The sequence below is a fragment of the Geotrypetes seraphini genome, chromosome 1, assembly GCF_902459505.1.
Source record: "Geotrypetes seraphini chromosome 1, aGeoSer1.1, whole genome shotgun sequence".
Classification (NCBI taxonomy): Eukaryota; Metazoa; Chordata; class Amphibia; order Gymnophiona; family Dermophiidae; genus Geotrypetes; species Geotrypetes seraphini.
The window spans coordinates 269501122-269527772 of NC_047084.1; the positions used below are offsets into that span (position 1 = coordinate 269501122).

At 42.0% G+C, this 26651-nt stretch overlaps 1 protein-coding gene across 5 annotated transcripts in view; it reads left to right on the forward strand.

Annotated features, from left to right (window-relative positions):
* The window catches only part of FAM53A (family with sequence similarity 53 member A), a 195883-nt gene extending 173883 nt beyond the window's left edge, over positions 1 to 22000 (forward strand). For all 5 annotated transcript variants that reach the window (XM_033951121.1, XM_033951151.1, XM_033951143.1 and 2 more), the window contains one exon: positions 21236 to 22000. In XM_033951121.1, the coding sequence (XP_033807012.1) occupies positions 21236 to 21556 (321 nt within the window). In that variant the 3' untranslated portion in view covers positions 21557 to 22000. The remainder of the gene's footprint in view (positions 1 to 21235) is intronic.
* The last annotated feature ends 4651 nt before the right edge of the window (positions 22001 to 26651 follow it).

Consider the following 26651-nt stretch of genomic DNA (forward strand, 5'->3'; position numbering starts at 1 on the left):
GACCCCCCTAAGTGAATTTATCCAGTGAGAAATGTCAGTGTCCTGGAATTTAGAAGTAGTTCTGTGCTATAAGTAGGCATTTACTATATTGACTCAACCCAATGTTGCCCGCTGATCTTGAGTTTTTAAGTATTTAAAAAAAAAAAATTTGGACATTTAAAGTGCTTTTAAGGTACATGAGAAAGAAGAGAATAACATTTGTTCACCTTTTTACTTGCTCATATGACTTCTCTGCAGCACTTTCTGGTTAATAGCTTTCACTCTAATCTTACCTTATTGATCCTGGAATTTGTGGAAGTGGAAGCCATGCAGACTAAAGAGAAGATAGTGTGGACAAAAGGGTCATAAGGGAGAGTGGTAAGAAATGTCACCTCGAGTGTGGCTGTCGAGGATGGGGTACTGGGATTGATTCTATGAGAACACTGTTATACGTTAAACAAGTTGCATTAGATCTCCATGGGGGCTTCCTTCCTTTACCCCTTAGCTCTTCACTAGTGATGGAGCACCAGTGATGGAATTTGAGTGCTACCCTCTAGTTTCTAAATCCAAAGAATATTTATCAAGGCCTGCAAGATCCCTACTTACATGTAAAGAATTAGGCTTGAGGAAGGGTTATTGAAGAGGAAATGTGTCTGAGTAGTCAGTACTTATTTATTTATTTATCCCAGGACAAGCACTTCTTATTGTAAACCACCTCGAACTATCATGGCTTTGGCGGTATATAAAAAAATAAATTATTATTATTATTACTAGTGTTTTAGCCCGTTACATTAACGGGTGCTAGAGTAGATGTCTGTCTGTCTGTCTGTTTTGTTTTGTTTTTTTAAATTTGTCTCTCTCTCCTTGGATGCTGTCATTCATTCTGTCTGTGTCTTTCCCTGGCCCCCTGTCTATCTTTATTTCTAACTCTATCCTCTTCCCTCAATCCTGCATGTGGCCTTTTTTCTTTCTCCTCCCCACTTCCTTCCAACGTCTGCTCCCCCTGTCCTCCACACTTCCATTCGGTGTGTCTCCCTCTCTCTACCCCTTCCATCTACTGTTCACCCTCTGTCTTGCCCCTCTCTTCTCTTTCCATCCAGTGTCCACCCCTCTCTCTCTGTTCCATATGGCCTCTCTCCATCTCCTCCTTCCTTTTCCCTTGGTCTGGCATACCTTCCTCCTTCCCTCCAAGCCATTCTCTCCCCCTCTGCTCCCTTTCCTCATTTAACTACTTCATTGGTCAGCAGCAGCATTCACAATTCATTGCTGTTGCTGGCTTCAGGTCTTTCTCTCTGGCCGGTTCTGTCTTCATGAAAACAGGAAGTAGGCAGGACCGGCCAGAGAGGAAGGCCTGAAGCCAGCAACAGCAGCCGAGGCAGACGCTTCTCTCCCAGCGAGATGACTTTAATATCAAACCTCCCTCCAGCGTTGGCAGCCGCAGCACGCTAAACAGGCTGCTTCGCGGCTTTCTTCTGCCGTTGAGTCCCTCTGTCACGTCATTGATGATGTCATCAGTGACACAGCAGAGGGACTCAACTGCAGGAGAAAGCCCGAAGCAGCCTGTTTAGCGTGCTGCGGCTGCCAACGCTGGAGGGAGGTTTGTGCCGGTATGTGCAGAACCGGTATGTCCCTCCCCCTTCAGTACATGTGCAGCACTTTGCGCGGCGCATCCTCCCACGATCCTGGGTTGGCCACACGCTTGTGCTGGGGACTCGTACAGTCCAGTCCTTTCGGCGAGTGTAGGGAAGTGCTGGGGATTCGCGCATGCGCACTCATGCGGCCACGGAACTACTGATCATGGAAGCACGCAAATAGGAGTGCGCATGCGCGAGTTAGCCTTTTATTATATAGGATGTCTAAACAGCATCATTAATCGTCCCTGTTATAAACAGGGATAGAGCGCAAATTCAATCAATTCAGAAATACAAGCAAGCTTTAAGTCATACATTGATGTAAAAAAAAATTCCTCTATTGGAAATAAACTAGGCCTGTTCAAAGTTTTTTTGCTTTCACTAATGTTTACATCAGTCTCATTGTAAGCAAAAATATTAAATGGAGCTTGAAATGGATTTGATAAGAGTTTTGCAGCTCTGTGGTGGTTCTTGTACAAATACAATAAAGGGTTTCAAAAGTAAACTGAGTATTACATAACATTATCTAAAGAAAAACCCTGCATTATGCTTCAGTACACTTTAGTTCTTGGTTTTGGTTTTTTTTTCATTCCATCTCTGAACAAGTAAAGTGACTTTTCCCTGGGAATAATATAACAGATGCATTGAAGCTTGAACATGCCTGGGCATGCTGAAATCGATTAATCAGATAGTAAGTTTAAAATGCTTTTTAAAATTAATTGCTGATAAAAATTTTGATAGTTGTATTTCCACTAACCTGTACCATGTAGAATCCACAATCATTTGTTGGTGTGAAAGACACAATGCCGAGTTTTATTATAGAGCTTCCATCATGCTTCTTAATTGTCTTGTTTTATCTTGAACTCCTCCTCCTTTGGTCCCTGCATGAGTCTCCTGGAGTAAAGGTATAAGATTGTGTGCTCTAGGACCCATTTTCAGCAGGTGGCAGTGTAGCTTCCTGAGATACACTGAAGTACCCCATTGGAATACTAGTGGTACAGACTTGTAGAAAGGCTGGTGGCATGAGGTCAGGGGGATTGTAGTAATGTGACCCTGTAGTACTGTGAGGAAGACGAATAGCCAAAGGCTCAGGTTTTAGGCCATATGCAAAGGTTTTAGGTACCTGTTATGAGTTACTCGACACTTATGTCAGAGGAGAGTGCATTTTATATCGCTCCCTATTTTGCAGGTTTTCAAAGGGTTTTTCTATAAAACTCATGAATGCATTCTGGGTCTCATTTCTTCTCTTCCCTCCTATCTTAGGAGTGTACTGATGTTCAAAAGAGGAGCTCTTAGATATCCAAGAGTGGGAATTTAAGTCCATGGGCATATTACCGAAAGAATAGAGGCTAAAGTTTATGAAAAGGGAGTTAGACTTTTACTCTTTGAATTCATAAGTTTCCCTAAGTGTCTAATATCATTTGTTTATAGTTGAAGGGAGATTGTCCAACAAGCAGTCTGAAATTAGCTATACTAGGTAATGTCATCTGATGTTGCTGACATGGGCCAACTCTTGGAGCTCATTAAATCAAGGCTTTCAATTCTGGTCTCCTTATCTCAAGAAAGATATAGTGGTGCTAGAGAAGGTTCAAAGAAGAACGACCAAGATGGTAAAGGGGATGGAACTCCTCTCATATGAGGAAAGTCTAAAAAGGTTAGGGCTCTTCAGCTTGGAAAAGAGACAGCTGAGGGGAGAAATGACTGAAGTCTACAAAATCCTGAGTGAAGTAGATGGGTATAAGTGGATCGATTTTTCACTCCGTCAAAAATTAGAAAGACTAGGGGACACTCGATGAAGTTACAGGGAAATACTTTTAAAACCAATAGGAGGAAATTTTTTTTCACTCAGAGAATAGTTAAGCTCTGGAACATGTTGCCAGAGGATGTGGTAAGAGCGGATAGCGTAGCTTGTTTTTACAGAAGGTTTGGACAAGTTCCTGGAGGAAAAGTCCATAGTCTATTATTGAAAAAGACACGGGGGAATCCACTGCTTGCCCTGTATCGGTAGTATGAAATATTGCTACTCCTTGGGTTTTGGCCAGGTATTAGTGACCTGGATTGGCCACTGTGAGAACCATTGGTCTGACCCAGTAAGGCTATTCTTATGTTCTTAATTCTGTGAAAGTTCTCAAGCGTCTGCCAACTTGTGAGTTTCTCAGTTTTTTTAAATCTGTGTTGCTGCATGGGTGTTTTTCTGTTCTCACTGAATTTTTCTGTTCTGCATCCATTGGCAAGTTAACTTTTTCTCATCATAGAGACCCCCTTGTTTCCTCCTTCATGTTACTCTTAAAATAAAGAGATAAAATGTAACAAAAGTTGGAAAGTAGTAGCAAGTCTCTCCGGAAGGTTCACAGTGCAATTATGGAATAGGGTTGATCATTATGACCTTCCACAATGTCTGCTATGAAGTTGATGTCCAAGATTGTTCTTGAATGTTCCAGAGGGCATGATACTTTGGGGCCTAAAAGGTAGATGTCTGGCTGTCCCCCATTCTTGTTTCCAGCCATAAGAAATCCTGGTCTGTGCAAAGAGGTGAAAAGGGAGACCATGGCTACAGAAGTCATTCTACCTCAAGGAGCAAGTCCTGGATGGACAGAAGTGTGCCGGAAGAAGATATGCTATGGGCAGGAGATTTCCAAAAAAGAAGAGGCTGAAAAGGGGAGCCAAAGTTATGTTGAGGCAGGCGATTCTGTGGTAAATGGAAAGCATGGGAGACAGGGTTTGTTTGGAGACACTTACTCTATTGTAGCTGTGAGGAAAAGGAAAGCTCACACTTACCACCCTGCTAGACTATTCCAGATGAGTGGGTTATGCTTCCCAATCAGCAGATGGCAGAGCAAGCTGATATTTCAGTGATGTTATCACTAGTATAAGGAGTGGTGCAGCCCTGAAAATTGTTGCCATTTCTATGCCTCTAACAGAGGAAGGAGTGGCCTAGTGGTTAGAGCTACAGCCCCATGCTGCTCCTTGTGACCCTGGACAAATCACTCAATCCTCCATTGCCCCAGGTACAATAAGATTGTGAGCCCACTGAGACATATAGGGACAAATGATTGAGTAACTGAATGTAAACCGCTTAGACAATTACTAGGTGGTATATAAATAACTAAAATAAAATAAAAAAATAGTGCAACCATAGACAAGTGTAGCAGAATGCCTTGTCTTCACCAGACTTGACTACTTGAGATATAGTATAGTCTGTAGTCTCTTGGCTAAGTAGGCTCTTGGAGTTTGGTCTACAGAACTTTCACTGATTGAACAGGAGGAGGCCTAAGCATTGGCCTCAGTCCTTGACTTTGTGAAGAGGTGTTTCTTGGTGGTTCTGTAGGGCCACCATCAGGTGGGGAAGTACTGGTTCCTCACCCCCAGCCCCCTGAGAGAGATTATAGGAAAAAAGAGGTCCTGCACCTGCACCTCTTACCTTCTGGGCCTGATTGCCAGGGGGAGGGGGAAGGCATCAGGGTAGTGGGTATGGCCCTAAGGGACATCTCCTGCCTTCTGGGCCCATTTGCAAGACCCTGGTCATGGGGGTGGGAGTATGTGAGAGATGTTGAGCAGGTTGTGTCCCTGGCCTGTGGTCAGGGGTAGAGCATAGCCCTAAGGGATTTCTTCCTTCCTTAAGTCTTTCCTTCTCCCTCCACCAATGCTCATTTCTGGTTTCTCACCCCCCACTCCTTGTTGGGACTGCTATAAAGAGAAAGGAAAAGAGAAAAAAAAGCAGTAGGGTTTGAAGATTGCTGAAGGAGGAAAACTTGTCAGCTAAGTTATGTAGAAGTGCTGAGGGATATCTCCATTGTACAGGGGTCAGCTGATGACAACTGACAAACAGCGCACACACTGGGCCATCAGATACAAGCTTAATGGGGGCTGTTTGCAAACAGCTTAGATAGCCCTATGATGGTGTCTTTATCCCTCTGCTGTATCCTATCTGGGCCTGTGGTGACCTGCTGAGTGAAGATGTATGCAGAGTAGCTCAGCTGGGAATCTGGGCGCCTTTCAAGCCAGGATGTATTTGTTTAAGGATAGCTCTTATTTGTACTGATGCTTTGTCCATAGTCTTTTGTCTGGATTTTGCATTCTATTCACAACTGAATTAGTCCTTATGCTTGCAGAAGGCAACATTTTAGGTTCCTTCCCCAAAGAGCTTAATAGAGAGAGCCACATAGGAGCTTGTAGATCCTAAGTTTGTGGGTTACATAGAAACATGATAGCAGATAAAGGCCCAATGGCCCATCCCTAGTAACCATTATCTCGTCCTCTCTCTAAGCAATCCCACATGCCTATTCCACGCTCAGTAGCTCAGTTTTGGTCATGGTCACTTTAAAATGGCAGTGTGACATCCAGGCAGCGATGTCGGACAGGCAGGCTGAGACTTGGACCTGGAATCTGGTGTAGAGATGTAGTTCTGGGAGTTGTCAGCATAGAGGTAATACTGAAAACAATGGGAGGAGATCAGAGCATCAAGGGAATGAGTATAGATGGAAAAAAGAAGAGGTTCTAGGACAGAGCCCTGGGGTACCCTTACTGATAGTGGGATAGTAGTGGAGGAGGATCCACCACTGCATACACTACAGGTGCAATGTGAGAGATGAGAACCAAGAAAGAACAGAACCCAGAAATCCAAGTGAGGACAGGGTGTGAAGGAGAAGGTGGTGATCTGCAGTGTCAAAATCAGTGGATAGATTGAGAAGGATGAGGATAGAGTAGAGGCCTTTGGATCTGGCCAGGAACAGGTCATTGGAGACTTTAACAAGGGCCGTTTCTGCAGAGTGCAGGGGGGCGAAAGCCTGATTGGAATGGGTGAAGAGTAGCTAGGGATGATATAAAGTCAAGGCAATGACTGTGAACAGCAGGGTTTAGGATGCTGAAGACAGAGATGATGATAGTGTCCAGATAGTTTGAGGGGTGGTGAATTTTTAGGGAAAGCAAGGAGCTCCTTTGTTTGCCTTCTCTCTCCTGCCTGATTGGAGCAAGTTTAGGACCGGGGTCAAGTGTTATGGCTTTGTTTCATGGGCATGCCTGAGCAGAGCAGCAAAGATGGCGATTGTGAAATTGGTTTGCCCTTCACCTCCTCCTTGGCAGAAGTCTTGAATTGGTAGGAGGTAGATACGTATAAGGCACCCTTCTTTGTTGTTCACCCTCTCCCAAAATCTCCCTCCTCCTATTCTGGGCCTGGTTGGTTCAGAAGATAAACAACAAAATCCAAATGGCACCAAAAGGTTCACCAGGAGGGAAACTACAAACTGGTATTTGGACTACAAACTGGTACATCCGATCTTCTGTTCCACAATCTCTTTGTTGTTTTCCTGGTTGGTTCAGATAATGCAGCTCCCTCCCTTCCTCAGGAAGAAAGTCCAGAGCAGCTGGTTTCCCTATTATAGCATCTTGTTGCATGGTATGAAGTCCTAGCTGTGCTCTCTGGCAGCATTTTCCTGCTTGGTTTTCTTACCTTTTTATGGACTATTAGAGAGCAGGGTTGTATTTGATTTTTTTTTTTTCTTTCTTTTTTTTTTTTCATGTTCACTTTATATTTAATTTTTAACAAATGCTTATCGATTTCTTGTATTAATGATTTTTTGAATGTTCTGAAAGACAGCAACAGGATCTTTAGTTTCTAAGTGAACTTCCAGAAAAATATCGGGTGAAAATTGTGTTAAAGACCAAATCAATGCTGTTCTCAGGGCCATCATGCTAGGTTATGTATTTCAGTGTTTTTCAACCTTTTTACACCTATGGACCAGCAGAAATAAAAGAATTATTCTGTGGACCGGCATCGGTCCGTGGACCGGTGGTTGAAGAACACTGGGCTAAGCCGTGGGCCAGACCCCACCCCCATAATAGTACTAACTGTAACACTATTTTTTTCCATTCATTTTTCACAGATACACAATATAATCTTATTAACAACACATAATCATATTAACAACACAAAATTAAACTACACAAAACACACTGACAGCAGATGTAAATTCTCAAAATTGACATAATTCAATCACTAAATTAAAAAATAAAATCATTCCCCCCCTACCTTTGTTGTCTTCCTCCCTCCATGCTATGCCTTACCTTTTGGTCTGCTCCCGCCTGGCCATTTTATGCCGCCCCCAGTATTACCTTCAGGCCAGCTCCCTCTTCCTCACTGATGCAGTGCACAAAGCTGCGGGCAGTGGCTCCTTGCGCATCCCGTGCCTCATCTGGAAGCCTTCCCTCTGACGTTGCAACGTCAGAGAGAAGGCTTCCGGTTCAGGCGCAGGATGCGCGTAGGAGCCACCGCCCGTGGCTTTGTGCACTGAATCAGTGAGGAAGAGGGAACTGGCTCAAAGATAACGCCGCATCGATCGCATGGTGGACCGGCGGTTAAAGAACACTGATTTAGGCCTGATGCACGTGCTGGCCCTACGGACCGGTGGTTGAAGAACACTGATGTATTTGACACCATCATTGTCACAATCAACTGCCTTGATTTATTCCATCCAGTTGAGGATCTTGCCGCTGAATGTTCTGGAGCAGAATTTGCCAGTATTAGTTTCAGAGTCTTAGAACAGTGTTTCTCAACTTCAAGCCAAGTATCCCCTAAGTCTAACAAATATCAACTGAGTACCCCTGCCCAAGCTCTGCCCCTGACCCCAAATCCCCATAATAATAGTACCAATTGTAATGTAATTTCTTCCTTCCATTTTTCATATACACTCAATATAGTCTTAATATATAATGGTAACCACAAAATTAAAAAAAACACAAAGCACACTGTACACACAGAAAATGTTAATTATAAATAATTTATATTCTTTTTTTTTTTTTCCAAAGAGGTCAAGGCAGATGACTTTAAAATATGCAATGCCAACTTAGTAACAACTATAGAAAAATAGACAAATATAGACAGCAGATATAAATTCTCAAAACTGACACATTTCAATCACTAAATTGAAAATAAAATCATTTTTCCTACCTTTGTTGTCTGGTGATTTCATGAGTCTTTGGTTGCACTTCCTTCTGATTGTGCATCCAATATTTATTTATTTCTGCCTCCTGCACGCTTCCTCTCCTCCGGACTTCATTCCCTTCCCCAACCAACATCTCTCTCTGTCCTTCCATGGGTTGCACTTTTCTCCCTCTCTCATCTCCCTTTCTCTCTCTCTTACCGTCAATCTGTCTGGAAAGATCCAGGCATCTGTCTCACCCCCTCTACTGCCACATTCAACATTTCTCCCTCTCTCATCCCCTGGATCATGTGTACCATTAATTACCACCGCCCATCAGCCCAATGCCCATTTCTCCTTCTATCACCCCTCTCCAGCACAATGCCACATTTCTCCCTCTATCACTATGTACTACATTCCTCCCCCTTGCATTCCCTTCATTCTCTCCCTCTGTTCCCTCTTCACCACCATATCCAACATTTCTCCGTCTCATCCTTCTGTTCCCCATGTATCTCTACCTCACTACTCCCAATTTTCCTTTCTTCTTTTCCCCATGTGTACCATCTCTTTCCCTCTCACACACTCATGCCCAATTCTCCCTTTCTATTCCCTCCCTCCTATGTCCCAAGTTAATGCCCCCTTCCTCCCCCCTTCTGTGTCCCATGTTCATGCCCCCTCCCTTTCTTCTGTGTTCCGAGTTTGTGCCCCCCCTGCCTTCCAACTTATGTCCCAAAATTGTGCTCCTCCCATGTCCCAATGCGTTCCTTTCCCCCCTCTTTTGTCACAGATCATATTGCCACACTCACTCCTTCTGCCTTCAGCGGCCCTCGTTGTAGGGACACGCAGGCAGCGATTTCACACGCTTCATATGGCTGACCCACAAGCCTTCCCTCTGACGTCTGAGAGAAGGTATGAACCGCTGCCTGTGCATCCCTGCAATGAGAGCCACTGAAGGCAGAAGTAGGGAACTCCCCCGCTGACCTAGAAGGCTTTCCTCTGATGTCAGCTCTGACATAGGAGGAAAGCCCTCTGGTTCGGCTTTGGTGGAGGGGGGCGGGCAGGAAGGAGGGATCCCCGGCAGCAGCTTCACAGGAGGGTGGAGAGCAGGAAGGAGGGATCTCCGCAACAGCTTTGACAGGAGGGTGGAGGGCAGGAAGAAGGGATCCCTGCTGGTGGCTTTGGCAGGTGGGCAGGCAGGCAATATCCTCGGTGGTGGCCAGTGCCGCGTGCCCCCAATAAGCATCTCTCGTACCATGTGTTGAGAAACACTGTCTTAGAACTTAAAACAGCTGATGATCTAACTTATCTTTATCATACGCTTACCGTTTTACCTCTCCTGAATCAGATAACACAATTAGATTTCTTTGGGATTCTTATTCCATGTTACAACAAAGTACCTGTGTGTCTGAGAACCTGATTCACCTCTGTTTAATTTAGAGAATGACCAAAGAGGGTCCCTTTATTAAAGAAATTAATATATGTGAGCATGCTCAAAAAAACATGAGCATGTTAACACAGTCCTCATGTTACTTCTTCCTAGTGCATATGTATTTGAATCTGAAAAAAAAAAAAAAAACTATGACAGGACTTAAATTCACCTTTGAGCACATATTAAGATGTGCTCTGTGAATGGAAAAGATGATTGATGGTGAGAGAGATACCGTAGTCTGATTAATGTCAAAGATTTCATAGATTTTGTTCTCGGATCTTTGCAGTCCTACTGAAATCCTTTCTTTTTTTTCTCAAAAAAAAAAAGATATTTGAATAATCAAATGCACCATATATTAATATATTGATCATATACATAGAAGTAGAAATGTTTACAAAAATTTTCAAATATTTAGGATCATCGAGGTTTGTTTTTCCTATATTTTCATTTTTTTTTTCTTCTTTTCTTCCTTCTCCTGGTACTAACAGATTCCTTTCCATCTTCTTCCCCTCCCCATTCCATCTCTCCTCATCAATCTTTTCCCGCATGACCCAGCAACTAGGACAAGTCCTAGACCAAAGTCATCTTTCTCCAAGGCCTAGGGTTCAACCAGCACAGTCCAAAGTTGCATCTCTCATGCAGTAATAATAGAAAGTCACTCTTGCATCAAATTCCTATCATGCAGAACCTGCTTGTAAAATATGAAGAGTGATTTTTAGAATAAACATTTATGTTACATAAAAAGGTCTATTAATTCAGCCTATCAGACAACTTCTGCTCCCTAACTGAACACTGGTTCTTTCATAAGGTTCTTTCATAATCTGTATTTAGTCAACCTAAGGTATTTATTGATAGATTAATTAGGATTTATTAACCACCATTATGTGAAATTTAGATAGGTCAGTTTCTTCTGTTAATGCTTAAAAATATCTTTTATATACCGCTTCTCAAATACGTAGTCATGGAAAACTGTTGGAGAGTAATTCCTTGTGCTTGGTTGCGTTGCTGTTGATGTGAGTTTATCCATTAAGGAAGAGAGATGGTTTGCAGTTAACTGCTCTGTTCAAAACTTATCTAATGCTTATTCTGAACCATATTATCATTGTAACCCTTTCATGCATAGCTCTGTAGTCTCTTAAGAACAGTAGTTTCTGAACTGAGTACCAGAAACACCATATGGGGTCACAGTATGAGTGGGCAGGGTCACAGAAACAGAGCTAATCCTCTATCCTCTGGACTTCCACTGTGCCCTATGCCTAGTACAGGCAGTCCTCGGGTTAAAAATGGGTTCTGTTTTTTAAATTGCTCTTAAGTTGAATTTGTATGTAACTCGGATCCTAGTATTCTTCCCACCTTCTTTACCTCCTTGAGGCCCCTCTTGCATCCATTCCACTGTTTCCTCTCCACCACCACATTCAACATTACTCCCTCTCTTCCCCATGCATCTCTACCTCACTCCTCTCCCATCACCATATCCAATAATTCTCCCTCCCTATGCACAACAATTCTCCTCTTTCTTCATCTTCCCATGTGCACCATCTCTTTCCCTCTCACTCAAGAAACCCAATCCTCCCTTTCTATTCCCTCCCCCACTTCAGCATCTCTTTCCCTCCCACCCTCCATTCTTCCATCATATGACTCATGCTCTCTCCCTTCCAAGTTCCTGCCACCTCCCTCCTTCCTTCCTTCCTTCCATCCTTTGGCTGAAGTTTGTGCTCCCTCCCTCCTGTGTCCCAGTGCACCCCACTCTCTCCCTCCCTCCATTGTGTGCCTGAAGTATGTGCCTTCCTCTGGTGGGTATTTACCTTCTTCTGGCCTGCTCCCTCCTCCTTCCAGCCACAGTTGTTTTTCTGCACAAAGCCATGGGCAGCAGCTCCTATGCGCATCCAATGGCTGAACCAGAAGCCTTCCCTCTGATGTTGGAGGAAGCTCCTCCCATGTCAGAGGGAAGATTTCCCGCTCAGCCGTGAGACACACATAGGAGCCGCTGCCCACCGCTGTGTGCAAATGACTGTGGTTGAAGGAGGAGGGAGCAGGCTGGCAGATAAACACCCGGGAAGCATAGAATGGAGGGAGGGAGAGAGAGTGGTGTGTTGGAACTTGAGAGGGAGGGAGAGGGGTGCGTTGGGACACCGAAGGTAGAGCAGGACCTCCGTTCGTAAATACAAGTCCGATATAAGTTAGGTGTTCGTAAAACGGTCACTGTATATCCTGTGGAAACATATGTAGGTCCCTGCTCCCTCCTGAGTAAGCTCCCTATAAGACTGGAAGTTCATGCAGAGTATACTGAGGTCTTTGAGTGCACACAGATTTGACTGCCAGCTCAGTTGTCTCCTAACTAATTTGGATGAGTGGAGGGAGGATAAAGACCTGCTGTTTTGATTTTCATCATCTGGTGTCATGAGAATTTTCACTTTATTTAATGGGGTCATCCTGGATAAAAATTTGAAAGTCCCTTGTTTTGGCACTATAAATTATCATGTCTTGTGATTGCAGATCATTCAGATGTAGACAAACCAATGTGAATAGCATGTGTGCAAACTATGTACAGTCCTGCATGAAGAAATTGGAATGGGGTGATGTATGTTTATAGACCACCAAGAAATGCATTTTTTATGAGATGTATGTTCACTGAAATAGCTTTATCACTCAAAACTTGTGCTTGGTGGTGAATGTTATATAAAACCCATTGTTTGGATATTTTCAGATCTCAGAATGGCAGTAGGTTTCCTTTTTAGACTATTTCTTTCCCCTTCCCCATGTTTTGCTGAGATCAGTATCAGTATCTTTGCTCATTTTGAGTATGCATCTGCAACTGAGACCGCCGTCCTGTGATCACTCAGACATAATTGACATATATTCATCCATTGTGAAGACCACTGCCAGGAATCTGACCACTGCCAGGAAATACTTGTGGTACAAAAAAAGGCAAAAATATGTATTTTTGCATATGCAAAATTAAAGTGGCATAATGTCTTTTTATTCCTCTTGCCATCTCCATCTGCTGGTGGGAGGGGATTACTTCCATGGAATACCACATCTTAAGGCAGAGTTTTCCTGCCAGTACACAGCATTGGAGGAAGTGAAGTAGAAAGCAGTGAGGCATAGAAATTCTTGAACCTGCTGCTGAACTTAAGAAAGCAGTGAAGTAAGAACATATGCAGAAAGAGAAGAAGGAGCATGTTGTAGTGAAGGGGAATTTGGTATTGAGAGAAACAGGACTAGAGAGAAGGAGAAAGGAACAGAGTAGGTGGGAGCAAAAGAGGGTTTTTGCAGTTCTTAGGATAAAAAGCAGAAAAAATAGACTCTTGGAAAATAGAACAATGAGAAGATAGAATTAAGCTGAGATGGAAGTAGCAAAATTAAAAGTAAGGTGGAAAGATGTTTTATGTTTGGGCAGAAGAGGGGAATTTTTCTGACATTGTGTCTGTTGGTTTTATATTGCTGCTGCTGCTGCTGCAGTTTATGTAGGGGCTACAGTAAATCCAGGTGCAAAATGTTTCTGGCCAGTGCTGCACTAGAATTGAAGAAAAATGTTCAGGATTTTCTCCCCCATCAAAAGAGAGGCCAGTAAGCAAAAATAATTAGATCAGTTGATACCTTTTTTATTGGGCTGATTTCATTATTTGATGAGCTTTCAAGAGATGGCACTCTGTCCCTAAATTATAACTGGTACTGCATGCACAAGGGGTAAAGGGATGGATTGATAGTATACCTATTAGGATTGGCTTGCCTGGGGTATTTTGTGGGTGTGTCTGTGCGCTTTTATGACTATGGATACGTTTAGGTATACACTACCAAAAACGTATAGGATGAATGATCTATAAATGTGCCAGGTAAATAGGTACCAACAACATATAGGATGTAATGAGGGCTAGATGGAATTTCTGATTTTGTAATGATAATAATTATGTAAAATGATTTGTTATGTTTCTTTGTAAACATTATTTGAAATTTCAAAATAAAATAAAAAAAATATATAAAAACGTATAGGATGGATGATCTATAAATGTGCCAGGTAAACAGGTTTTCACTTGTCTATCATTCTAGTGCAATCCCCTTGGCTGTGTGGCTCCTTGTGTTTTAGTCTTGGGGCAATGCTGTTTGAAGCAGCAGGCTTCATTTACTTTGCTCGCCTGTTCTCTTCTTGACATCTACAGCTTCCTGCCTGTTCTCTTCTTGACTTTCCAAACATAGAATTTTCCATTTGGGGTTCACTTCTCATATAATTAGGATTGTGTGCTAGTTAGATTGACTGATATGCATAGGCCAGTAGTTTTTTTGCAGAACACTGAGAATGCAGATGCGATAACATACTTGTTTTTCCTACGCTATATTTGATGACCAATTGAGGTTAGAGCTCGTTGAGAAATCTAACACCTTCAGAAAGTCAATAAGTATGTTTAATAGGGATGGGCTGTGGTTTGCAATGAAATGTTGCTGATAAAGAGTGTGTATTATGTGCAAAGAGGGTGCATTCTTAAAAAAGCATGTGCACTGTTGGGAAAAGGGTCTGTACTCTTTTTAATAAGATTGTACACTTTTTAATGAGTGCACCCTCGAATGAGTAGGTTTGCCCTCTTTGCCTATAGTGCAGTGCACACTTTTGCCTATAGTGCAATGCACATATCGTATTTTTCGGACCATAAGATGCACTTTTTCCACCCCCAAAAAGAGTGGAAAAGGGGGCGTGACTTATGGACCGAATACACCATGCGCTGCCTCCCAGTACCTTTTTTAAGTGGCGGTGGTACAGCGTGGTCTCCTGCTGGACTGCTACTTCTTTGTAGAGCGACGCACAGCGCAGGAGCGTGACCTTTGCGCTTCCTGCCTGGTCCCGTGCCGCAGGCAGGAAGCACAAAGGTCACGCTCCTGAGTTCTGCGTCGTTCTTCAGAGAAAGGCAGCCGTCCAGCAGGAGACCGCGCTGGACCACCGCTACTTAAAAAAGGTACGGGGAGGGGGGGGGGCTGCAGGCTGCTTTTTCAGGCTGCTTTGGGCTGCAGGCTGCTTTGCGCTGCAGGCTGCTTTGCGCTGCGAGCTTCCCAGCACCAGATCACCAGACGCATCTATGTGTAGAGGAGGAAAACCCAAGAAGAAAAAAATTCTGAACCAAATTTTTATTTTCTTGGTTTTTCCTCCTCTACAGGTGGGTGCGTCTTATGGTCCGGTACGTCTAATGGTCCGAAAAATACGGTAGTACACACTTTGCAATAAAAGTGCACCTTTTTTGCAAAGAGGGCACATACTTGATGGCATTCATTCCACAATTTTACATTTTTTTTAAAAAAACCCCAACAGGAGAAAAGTAAACAAAAATTGTTTGACTTTCATTCCTGACATTTAACCTAATTAAATAGTAATTTATTGCACAAAACCAAAATAACCGTTTGTTTACCTTTGTATAAATGGTTGATCATTCAAGTATAGCTCCCATATACTAGTGTCACAAATGAACTATAAACCTGCACAAATTTGAAATTGTAATAGCATATCTTACATGAAATACGATATTTGGTTTTAAATTGGCATATGTGTTTGCTTTTGTTTAAATCTTTTGAAATGAGTAAGATCAGCAGGAAAAATTCTACATTACTGTATGTACATCTTTTTTTATGGAGTACAAATTGACAACAATATTGCCTCATTTTTCAAGAATGTGCCTCATACTTAGTAAATGAATTTATAAGAATGCAGAAGATAACGGAAGTGATCATATAAATATTGAATAAAATAATTGATGTAATCCTTCTGCATATGTTGTTTTATATAGCTTCTGAAAACAGCCTTGTGATAAGATTTCTGTTTTATGAGCCATCTTTATCATAACTTGAATAAATCTGCTGGCTGGCTTGCTTTATTTTATTTTTAAATGTTTACAGCCCAGAGGGCGTAATAGGGCAGAGTATGGTGCAGGGGTTCAAGAAAGGATTGGACAATTTCCTACTGGAAAAAGGGATAGAGGGGTATAGATAGAGGGCACAGGTCCTAGACCTGTTGGGCCACCGCGTGAGCGGACTGCTGGGCATGATGGACCTCTGGTCTGACCCAGTGGAGGCATTTCTTATGTTATGTTCTTATGTTCTTAATGCCATCCAATATAAACTCGATTCCTTCTGGAGTTGTGATCATTTTAGGAGACTTATAAGTACTGTAGAGGGTGGAAAGATGTCAGATTAGCATAGGCCTCTCAGATCAAGGATTCCATATCATATTTGGCCTTCACTTGCTGTAAGAAACTTAATATGTATTTACTTTCTGCGTAAGTCAGTCAATATTTTCTGGCTTTTTCCTGCAAAAATTCACTTTTTTTTCTTATTGATCTGGAATAAAACCCTGCATATCAAGTTTTAAGTTTCAAGTTTTATTAGGATTTTTATATACCGTCTATCAAGGTTATCTAAGCGGTTTTACAATCAGGTACTCAAGTGCACTTTCCCTATCTGTCCCGGTGGGCTCACAATCTATCTAACGTACCTGGGGCTATGGAGGATTAAGTGACTTGCCCAGGGTCACAAGGAGCAGTGCGGGGTTTGAACCCACAACCCCAGGGTGCTGAGGCTGTAGCTTCAACCACTGCATCACCACCTCCCCTAGCTTTGTTTCTTTTCTTATAGTTCAGCATCTCATCTGAAATGAGGGTTGTAAGTAGAATACACCCTACTGTGTGCAACTCCTTAATAGCTATGGTACTGTACTTGGACCTAATGAAGCTTCAGTTGAGGAGCCTGAATGCCTTTCAATTTGCATCTTTTGCACTGTGAAACGTGTTGAAATTCTGCTTCAAGGCACCTATTTTTAGTCTACTACAATTGTAACAAGTGGTTGAAGAGACAAGCCCAGCTGAGTACAATAGCAGCTGCATTTAGGCCGACAACAACAAAAAAAAGTGTGTTTTCATAAAAGTGGTTTCTGGCCAATATCAATGAACAATTCTCACGTATACTTACATAACCCTTGTGGAAAGACAGCTGTGCTTGCTTGTAATTATTATCTAGTCACAGTGTGAACAAAGTCAGGAGAATAGGCATTCAAGAATTCAGTTCAATTCAGATAATCTTGGATGCTTCAAACACTATCAAGCAGTTCCCCAAAATGGATTAGTATCAGCGTGTAGACAAGTCATCATTGTGGTTCAAAAAGTCAACTTGAAACTAGGGTTCATGGCTTGTGTCCATTTATTTCATGGTCCTTTGTCTGGATTCTCTAGAGGTAGAGTCAACATAAGAACATAAGCAGTGCCTCCGCCGGGTCAGACCATAGGTCCATCCTGCCCGGCAGTCCGCTCCCGCGGTGGCCCAAACAGGTCACGACCTGTCTGAATCACCAGAAGGGGCTCCCTTGCCACCTTGGTTTCTCATTGAAGTCCTATCTTCCCATCGTAGTCCTAACCCTCCGGTCTTGCACATGCACGACCTGTTGGGTTTCTATACTTATTACCTGATTAGCTTTCTATACTTGTGTTACATCCCAGCTCCTCCCTCAGTATCCCACGATCCCTTTATCCCTCAGGAATCCATCCAATCCCTGTTTGAATCCCTGTACCGTACTCTGCCTGATCACTTCCTCCGGTAGCGCATTCCAAGTGTCCACGACCCTTTGGGTGAAAAAAAACTTCCTTGCATTTGTTTTGAACCTATCTCCCTTCAGTTTCTCCGAATGCCCCCTCGTACTTGTTGTCCCCTTCAGTCTGAAGAATCTGTCCCTATCCACCCTCTCTATGCCTCTCATGATCTTGAAGGTCTCTATCATATCTCCCCTGAGCCTCCTTTTTTCCAGAGAGAAGAGCCCCAGCCTATCCAACCTCTCGGCGTATGGGCAGTGTTCCAGCCCTTTTATCAGTTTCGTTGCTCTCCTTTGGACTCTCTCAAGTACCGCCATGTCCTTCTTGAGGTGTGGCGACCAATACTGAACGCAGTATTCCAGATGTGGACGCACCATCGCTCGATACAATGGCATGATGACTTCCCGCGTCCTGGTTGTTATGCCCCTCTTTATGATGCCCAGCATCCTGTTGGCTTTTTTCGAGGCTGCTGCGCACTGTGCAGATGGCTTCAGCGATGCATCCACCAGCACACCCAAGTCTCTCTCAAGTCTGCTGTCTCCCAACAATGCCCCCCCCCAATTTGTAGTTGAACAACGGGTTCTTTTTCCCTATATGCATGACCTTGCATTTTTCCACGTTAAAGCGCATTTGCCATTTGTTTGCCCAGTCTTCCAGCTTGTCCAGGTCCCTTTGCAGGTCCTCACACTCCTCCCTGGACCTAACTCTACCGCACAGTTTGGTATCGTCTGCAAATTTTATAACCTCGCAATTTGCCTCCTTTTCCAGGTCATTGATAAATATGTTGAAGAGTAACGGCCCCAGCACCGATCCCTGTGGTACACCGCTCGTGACTCCCCGCCAGTCAGAATATTGGCCCTTCACTCCGACCCTCTGCAGTCTACCCGACAACCAGTGCTTGATCCATCTGTGCACATCCCCTCCCACCCCGTGGTTCCACAGCTTCCTAAGCAGCCTTTCATGTGGCACCTTGTCGAAAGCCTTTTGAAAATCGAGGTAAATGATGTCTATGGGTTCCCCATTGTCCACCCGACTGCTTATTCCCTCAAAGAAGTACAGAAGGTTCGTTAGGCACGACCTTCCCTTACAGAATCCGTGCTGGCTTGTTCTCAGTAGGCCATTCCTCTCGATGTGCTCGCAAATGCCGTCCTTGATCATAGCTTCCACCATCTTCCCTATAATTGAAGTCAGGCTCACCGGCCTGTAGTTCCCGGGGTCACCCCTCGATCCCTTCTTGAAGATAGGTGTGACATTCGCCAATTTCCAGTCCTCTGGTACCTCACCAGTTTTCAAGGATAGGTTGCAAACATTCTGGATTGTGCCCGCTATTTCTTGTCTTAGTTCCTTCAGAACCCTTGGGTGGATCCCGTCCGGGCCCGGTGATTTACCGCATTTTAACCTGTCTATCTGTTTGAGGACATCCTCCTTACTTACCTCTATGTGCTCCAATTTTTCGGCCTGTTCCCCACTCATGAGCTCCTCTGAGTCCGGTATATTAGATGTGTCTTCGCTCGTGAAAACCGACGAGAAGAATGTGTTCAACCTCTCAGCTACCTCTTTATCCTCCTTAATCACTCCCTTCCTATCCCCATCGTCCAACGGCCCCACCTCCTCTCTCGCTGGTCGCTTCCCCTTTACGTAACTGAAGAATGCCTTGAAGTTTTTCGCCTCCCTGGCCAGCCCCTCTTCGTATTCCCCTTTCGCTTTTCTAACCCCTTGGTGGCATTCCTTTTGTCCATATTCCTCTTCTTTTGTTTTGATAATTTTCTGCACCATTATGTACCCATGTATACTAGGAAAGCGGGTGGTACTGTAGTCAGTTTAGATCAGGGGTCTTAAAGTCCCTCCTTGAGGGCCGCAATCCAGTCGGGTTTTAAGATTTCCCCAATGAATATGCATGAGATCTCTGTGCATGCACTGCTTTCAATGCATATTCATTGGGGAAATCCTGAAAACCCGACTGGATTGCGGCCCTCGAGGACCGACATTGGACACCCCTGGCCTAGAGGGATTCAAAGTATATAGGAGTCTGAATTAAATATTAAATTGGATGAAAACAAGTGGAAAGGAGTCTGGCAATCAGCTATATCATCATTATACTTGGCAAATCTTATGCAATCTTCCTTCTTTTTATTACACAAGGCATTTTGGACTCCAGTTAAACTAGCTAAATTAGATAATTCTAAAGGAAATATTTGTTGGTCTTGTAAAATAGGAATTGGAACTTTAGAACGTATGTTATTTAATTGCCCATATGTTGCATCATATTGGAATAAGATATGGTCCACAGTGTCAGATTTACTATCTACTGCATTTTTCGTTCTATAAGACACCCCCCCCCCCCCCAGTAGAGGAGGAAAAACCAAGGAAAAAAAATTCTGCTCACCACCCTGCCCTATACCATGTACCCCCTCTGGTGGTCTAGTAATAGGCTGGGACAGGGTACACGGCAGGTCTAGTAGTAGGCAGCCCCCCTCCCCCCCCCCAGTACCTTTTTTTTTTTTAACTCCCGTTGATCCAATGCAGGTTTAGTGGTAGGCAGTCCCCAATATCTTTTTTTTACTCTCGTTGGTTCCGCACTCCTGCCCCTCCCTCGCTGGACGCGAGAACTGACGGCAGCCATTCAGGGAGCGGCTTAGGACCAGGCAGGAGCACGAAAAGCTCGCGCTGCTTTGCCGCAAGAGAGGACAGCCGTCCAGCGAGAGAGGGGCAGGAGCCTCCTGACGATGCAGCACTGGACCAACGGGAGTAAAAAAAGGTACCGGGGGGGTATTCGTTCCATAAGATGCACCCTTATTTCCACCCACTATTTTGGGGAAAAAAAGTGCATCCAAATGGAGTGAAAAATACGGTATAACAGAAACACTAACTTATCAGATAATTATTTTAGGCGAATACGGTCTAAAATCTACATTAAATACGTATAATAAACAGTTATTTAAGAATTTAATAGTGATTGCAATCAAAACAATTTTATTTAATTGGAAAGACTCCTCTAAATTGGATTATAACATATGGTGGAACATGGTCTGTTTATATAGTAAATATGAGAAAATATATGCAATTAAGGGCTCCTTTTACTAAGGTGCGCTAGCGTTTTTAGCACTTGCAGGATATTACCACGCGCTATATGGCTAGAACTAACGCCAGCTCAATGCTGGTGTTAAGGTCTAGCGCACGCAGCAATTCAGCGCACGCTATTCCGCGCGTTAATGCCCTAACGCTGCTTAGTAAAAGGAGCCCTTAGTGTGGCAATATGAAGAAATTTAAAATGATTTGGAACTTCTTAGTGAAAATGAAGGAGTAAAGGATTGTAATGTTTGTTTTCATTATATTATGACAACCCTGATGTTTATTTTATTTTATTTATATATTTATTTATTTTTTTTTATTATTTTATATTTCAATTGTAACGACATATTTAAATTTAATAAAATATTTTGGGGAAAAATTGTATTAGGTTTTAATTGGGTTTTAATGGTGTGACCAGTTATCACACCATTTAGAACCAATTAAAACGCTTAAGTTAGTCGCTGGTAGACATGATCTAGGTGCCTGCCAGTGACTAACTTTCAGTGGCTTTTTGAGAATCAGGGCCAAAATGTCTGCAGAATGTTTTGTAAACCTCATTGATGCAAAGATTCAAGTGATATTTGTAACTGAGAAGAATTGCTTTCCAGCTTTCAATTGACAAATGATTTTTTTTTTCCCCCGCAGACTTTAAAAAATTCAAAGAGTCTCTGTTCCCTTGACTATGAAGATGTTGATGACCCTCATATGAAGACAATTGTGTCATCACCATGTGAATCAAATGATCTTATGAACATGATCACGCCTGGGTCCAGTCCGCTGAAGGAGCAGCTGGATGAAGTGAGGCATCATGGGTTGTGCCAAGTTGACCTGAACACAAGGGATTATAAACAAGCAGCTGCTGTGAGCGAAAGTGATGAGGACACCAGTGATTCTGAGAGCACTGAAGAGGGCATCTTTCCTTTAGACTGTGGGGACTTGGATCTTGAGCAGATTGAAAATAACTGAGACTTGAAGTTACACTAGCTTGAGTTGTCCTAAATTTAAAGTGGTAGTGGATTGCCTTTACAATGGATATTTCATGTCCCTCAATTTCTGTATTGGCTGTCTTTGGCCTTCTTTAGACACAATGTTCCAGGTGGGAAAAAAAGTGAAACATTGTCACCTGTTTAATCTGATCATTAAATGGACAGAAAATAGGTTAAATGTTATTTTAAACATTGAGGAGTAATTTTGATTACAGATTTCCTAACATATTTTGCATTTTTATGGCTTTTACAGTTCTGAAGAAAGCATCTCTATTTTGAAATGAATTTTCAGAAGGGCATTCTATAAAATTAAATCTGTCTACAGTGATTCTGGTGTGGGTATAAGTTCCTTTTCACGACTTAATGTTAAAAAAAATATTAAAAAAAAATAAAATTTTTTAAAAAATGCAAGAATTGCATAAACCAATCAATAACAAACATTGGATATTTGAGTGGAGCTATAAATGGTTGACAACCGGTCCAAAATCTGTAATAACTGCTTCCTTTTATACTGAGTGGTTATAAAACTTCAGAACTCATATAAAGGGATTTTTCTTACATTCAACTTTTTGATCAAAATGTAGTAGTGACCTTGAAAGGTTAATGTTTTCCATGGCTTTACTACTTGAATTATTTTTTTAACCTAAATAAAGCAATTCTTTTCAGTAAGTGTGATAAAATTTCAAGAATAGCTTTCCACCTTTCTGGTCATTATTGCATTTTCTATGGTTCAAAAGAATGTACAAAAGCACTTGAACTTTAGACAGGGAGTTTGTATTGATCAATCCCCCAAACAATGGTTCCTTCCACAATAGAGAAGGAAACTAATCCTTGAAATAAAAAAAAAATTGCTTTGCACTACTTGTACTGTTTTGTTTTTTTAAAAAAAAATATCTGTTTTTCTGCATATGATTTGAATAATGTGATAACATATATTCTGAAACACACTGTCAATACTTAGATCAGTAAGCTTTTATGTTTTCATTTTTGTTTTCTCACAGACACCATTGAATGATCTAGAACCTTTGCTTTGACAGGATCTTTAATGTCTCCCCTTCAATTATATAGGACTCAAATTGCTGCCCCTCTTAAAAGCACTCCCTTGGTCCCACTTGCTGCAACCCTAGTCCAGAAAGACAAACTGTATGCATATTTTATTACAAAATGAGTATAATGTGAAAATTGACAGAAATAGATCAGTCATTGACATTTACTAATATTATTCAGTGGCATTGGAATAGCCCTGAATGGGATTGCTTTCTCTCCTATACGCAACAGGAAACTTTTCTTCCAGAGTTTCATAGCAAGGAATTTAACAAAAACTCTCTAAGTTTGGAATGAATGATCAAAAAGGCAGCTGTCCCTTAGGTATTAAGGGACAGAGGGGACTTATACTGCCGAGGAGAGCTGGCACCCATAAAAATGATATAGGTGTCATCATAGACAATACATTGAAACCTTTCTCCTGATGTTCAGCAGCAGCCATAAAAACAAGCTGCATTTAAAAATTCTTCTAAAATTACATTCTCATCACACCATAAAAGAGCAACAATAAACAGGATGCTTTCTCAATACATGGTTCTTCTTTCTAGCAAAATGCCTGAACAAAAAAGTAACTTTTCAACAATTATCTAAACTGCGAAATATTGCGGCATAATTATAAATTCCCAGGCAAAGTATTTCACATAGTTGGTCTTGCCGATGAGAAGGCAGATTTCACAGTCTCAACATAATGTACATCTGCATGTTTTCCTACATCTAATAACATCTGCTTTTCTGATTTTGATGTATGTCTAGGCTGATATATGAAATCTTCTTAAAATGTCTGAGCAAGGGACCCTGATGTATTAATTTCACAATCTTATACTTTATATGAAATTGCACTAGAAGCCAGTGAAGTTTCTTCAATATAGTCAAGATGTGATTATTGCTTCTTCCCTCTGGATTTCTCTAATTTAGCTATGCTCTGAGCTTTAATACTTCCTGGACCAAGCCCTCCTGGTTCTGTCTCTCCTGCATCTCCCCCCCCCCCCCCCCCCGAATGAAACTATGAGTTTTAAGGTGGTTCTGCCACTGTGAGGGAGTGGTAATGTCTTATAGACACCCTCACAATCGATTACAGGTAAAGACTTTTCTTCAAGACTGTCTTAAAGGCTTGCTTAAATAGTTTAGAACAGACATGGGCAAACTACAGCCTGTTTAGTTTGCATTTAAAAAAAAAAAAATCTTTATTGATTTTCAAAGTACAATGTGCAATAAATGATTCACATATTTGTACATTATATAAAAAGCGCAACAAACCTTACAAATATTACTGCACAAAGAAATTTTCCCCCACCCTCTCAATTATTAAACACATTAAATGAAAACCGTCACAAAACTATTCATACATTCCTATATCAATATCAATACCATTCCCATTTCCCCACCCTCCAGGATGTGTATGTTTATATGTTCACAAATTGAAAAATTATTCTTCTTTACAATATTTAGCCAATGGCTCCCAAACATCCATAAAATTCTTAAATCGTCCCTGTTGTATGGCCATGCAACATTCCATTATATATATAGCACAGGGATTCCCACCAGAATGTGTAGTTCAACCTATCCCAGTTTTTTCAAATTTCTTAAAATAAGCTGCATGGCAATCCCTGTCATTACTAATAGAAGCTTGTTATTTCTCATTGATAATTGGCTTTTATCTCTCATAAGAGTACCAAATAAAATAGTATCATAAGATAAAGCCACTGGATTCTCTAACATGTTATTTACTTGATCTCAAATAGACCTCCAAAACTGCATTATCAAGGGACAATAGTAAAGTAAATGATCTAAAGTCCCAGCTTCAAGATAACAATGCCAACATCTATTAGACTTGGAACTATCTAATTAATTTTAATGACCGTTTAGTTTTTTAATCTGGCTTGCCGAGTACCCGAACCCCGTCGACCATGAGCCCTACATACCTCCCTGCAGAGCAGCGTTGGGCTGGCAGCACTCTAAAGAGGCTGCTTCACGGCCTTCTCTCGGGGAATTCCCTCTACTGCATCACTGATGATGTCATCAATAACATGGCACAAGGAAGTCCCAACGAGAGAAGGCCACGAAGCAGCCTGTTTTAGAGTTCTGCCGGCCCGACGCTGCTCTGGAAGGAGGTATGTAGTACTCGCGTTCAGCGGGGTTTGGATGGGAGGGAAGAATGTAGGGTCAGCAGGGGTTTGGCTGTGTGGCGGGGGTGGGTGCTCAAGGATTCTGCTGCACAAGGAAAGGATGGAAGCTGGGCAAGGGTTCTGCACGAGGGATAGGAGGGAGGGAGGGAAGGATAGAAGCTGGGCAAGGATTCTGCTGCACAGGGGGATGAGAGGGATGGAGGGATAGAAAGATGCTCTTAGTCTGGCCCCTCTGTCAAATTTAAGAACCCATTGTGGCCCACGAGTCAAAAAGTTTGCTCACCCCTGGTCTAGAAACTTCCCCATTATCAAGTGAGTTTTGAACTATAACACTCAACAATAGGAAACAATTAACGGTAATGGGAATATTTTTCAATAACTATGCTGGCCACCCTTAGCAAGTTTTGTTAACAGCCAAAGCAGTTGATCATCTCTAGGTTGATAAAACTCCATTAATTCCCCTTTTCCCTCTCCCATCACTGTAACATAGTAAATGAAATGATGGCAGATAAAAACTCGAATAGTTCATCCAGTGTGCCCAACCGTAAACGCTCTATAAATTAACAATTTAAATTCTGTTCGGTACTGAGGTTCCATCTACTGAAGTCTCTGTCAAAGCTCACTCCAGCTCAACTAAACCATCCTAGCTGTGAAAGCCTCCCCAGCCCATCCTCAACTGAATGGCCATATACGGGACACAGACTGTGCAAATATGCCCAGTACTGGCCTTAGTTCTTAAATATATACCATTATTTTCTGATTAGAGATCCTCTGTGTTCATCCCATGCTTTTTTGAACTCTGTCACCATTTTCCTCTCCACCACTTTCCTCGGGAGCGCATTCCAGGCATCAACCACCCTTTCCATAAAGAAGAATTTCCTAGCATTACTCTTGAGTCTACCATCCCTCAACCTCAAATTATGCCCTCTGGTAATATTATCTATACTGTACATTTCACCCTGCATATCATTTATCTTTTCATATAACTTTTGATCTTTCTTTTTAATAACTTATGTTGCTGACACCGAAGGCTCGACCACCAGTCTTGCTTATTCTGTCTTCTAATTCTCATACTACTTCAAAGCATTTTTAGGAGGAATCTGGTGCAGAAAGTATCCAATTTGTAAAATAATCCCTTTTATGGAGACTAAATTTCCATATTCTTGAAACTATTGTCTCTATTTAATTTTTCTTCTCACAACTTTCACCTTTAGCCTTCTAGATGCCGAAGCTCCAACTTTTTAAAAATTAATCTCCTTAGAAAATGCAATTCCTACTTTTTCTTCTCTTGAAAGTTCCTTAATGAAGTTATATTGTCAATCACACTTTTTTTTTTTTTTAATTTAAAATATTCCAAAAGACTACCAACTTAACACCATAGAGTGGTCCAAGATTAAAACCTTAGACAAAGTCTGATAAAAATCAATATCTATATGTCTTCACATGAAGTAGAACACAAAAATAGAACCCAAAAAAATGTATAGGGAGGAAAAATATATAACTACTGCAAAACCTCCCCAACCCCAAGAAAACCAACTGACAAGGGGGAGAGACAAGAAAAAACCTCAATCTAAGTTAATCAGCAAATTACACATAGTGTGAAACAGGAGAACCCTCAGTAACACAGCCACCCACTAAGGGAAAGGCTGTCACCGGCTAACACTCAGAAAGAGTGTAAACTGTGAAACATCCCCGGGTTCTTCCTGTAAGTGAGAATAAATCAAGTGCACCCCCAAAAAGTGCTACGTGTGAAAAAAGATTCTAGAAATCAAAAAAACACACTATGAGGTTAAGAAATTCTTGTCTCTACTCCTTGCCAGGGGGGCCAAACAAGGAAGGAAGGTGTCCAAATCTGTCCAAATCAGAACCAAGCCAGTCAATAAGTGGAAGTACTTAGCTTCTTTA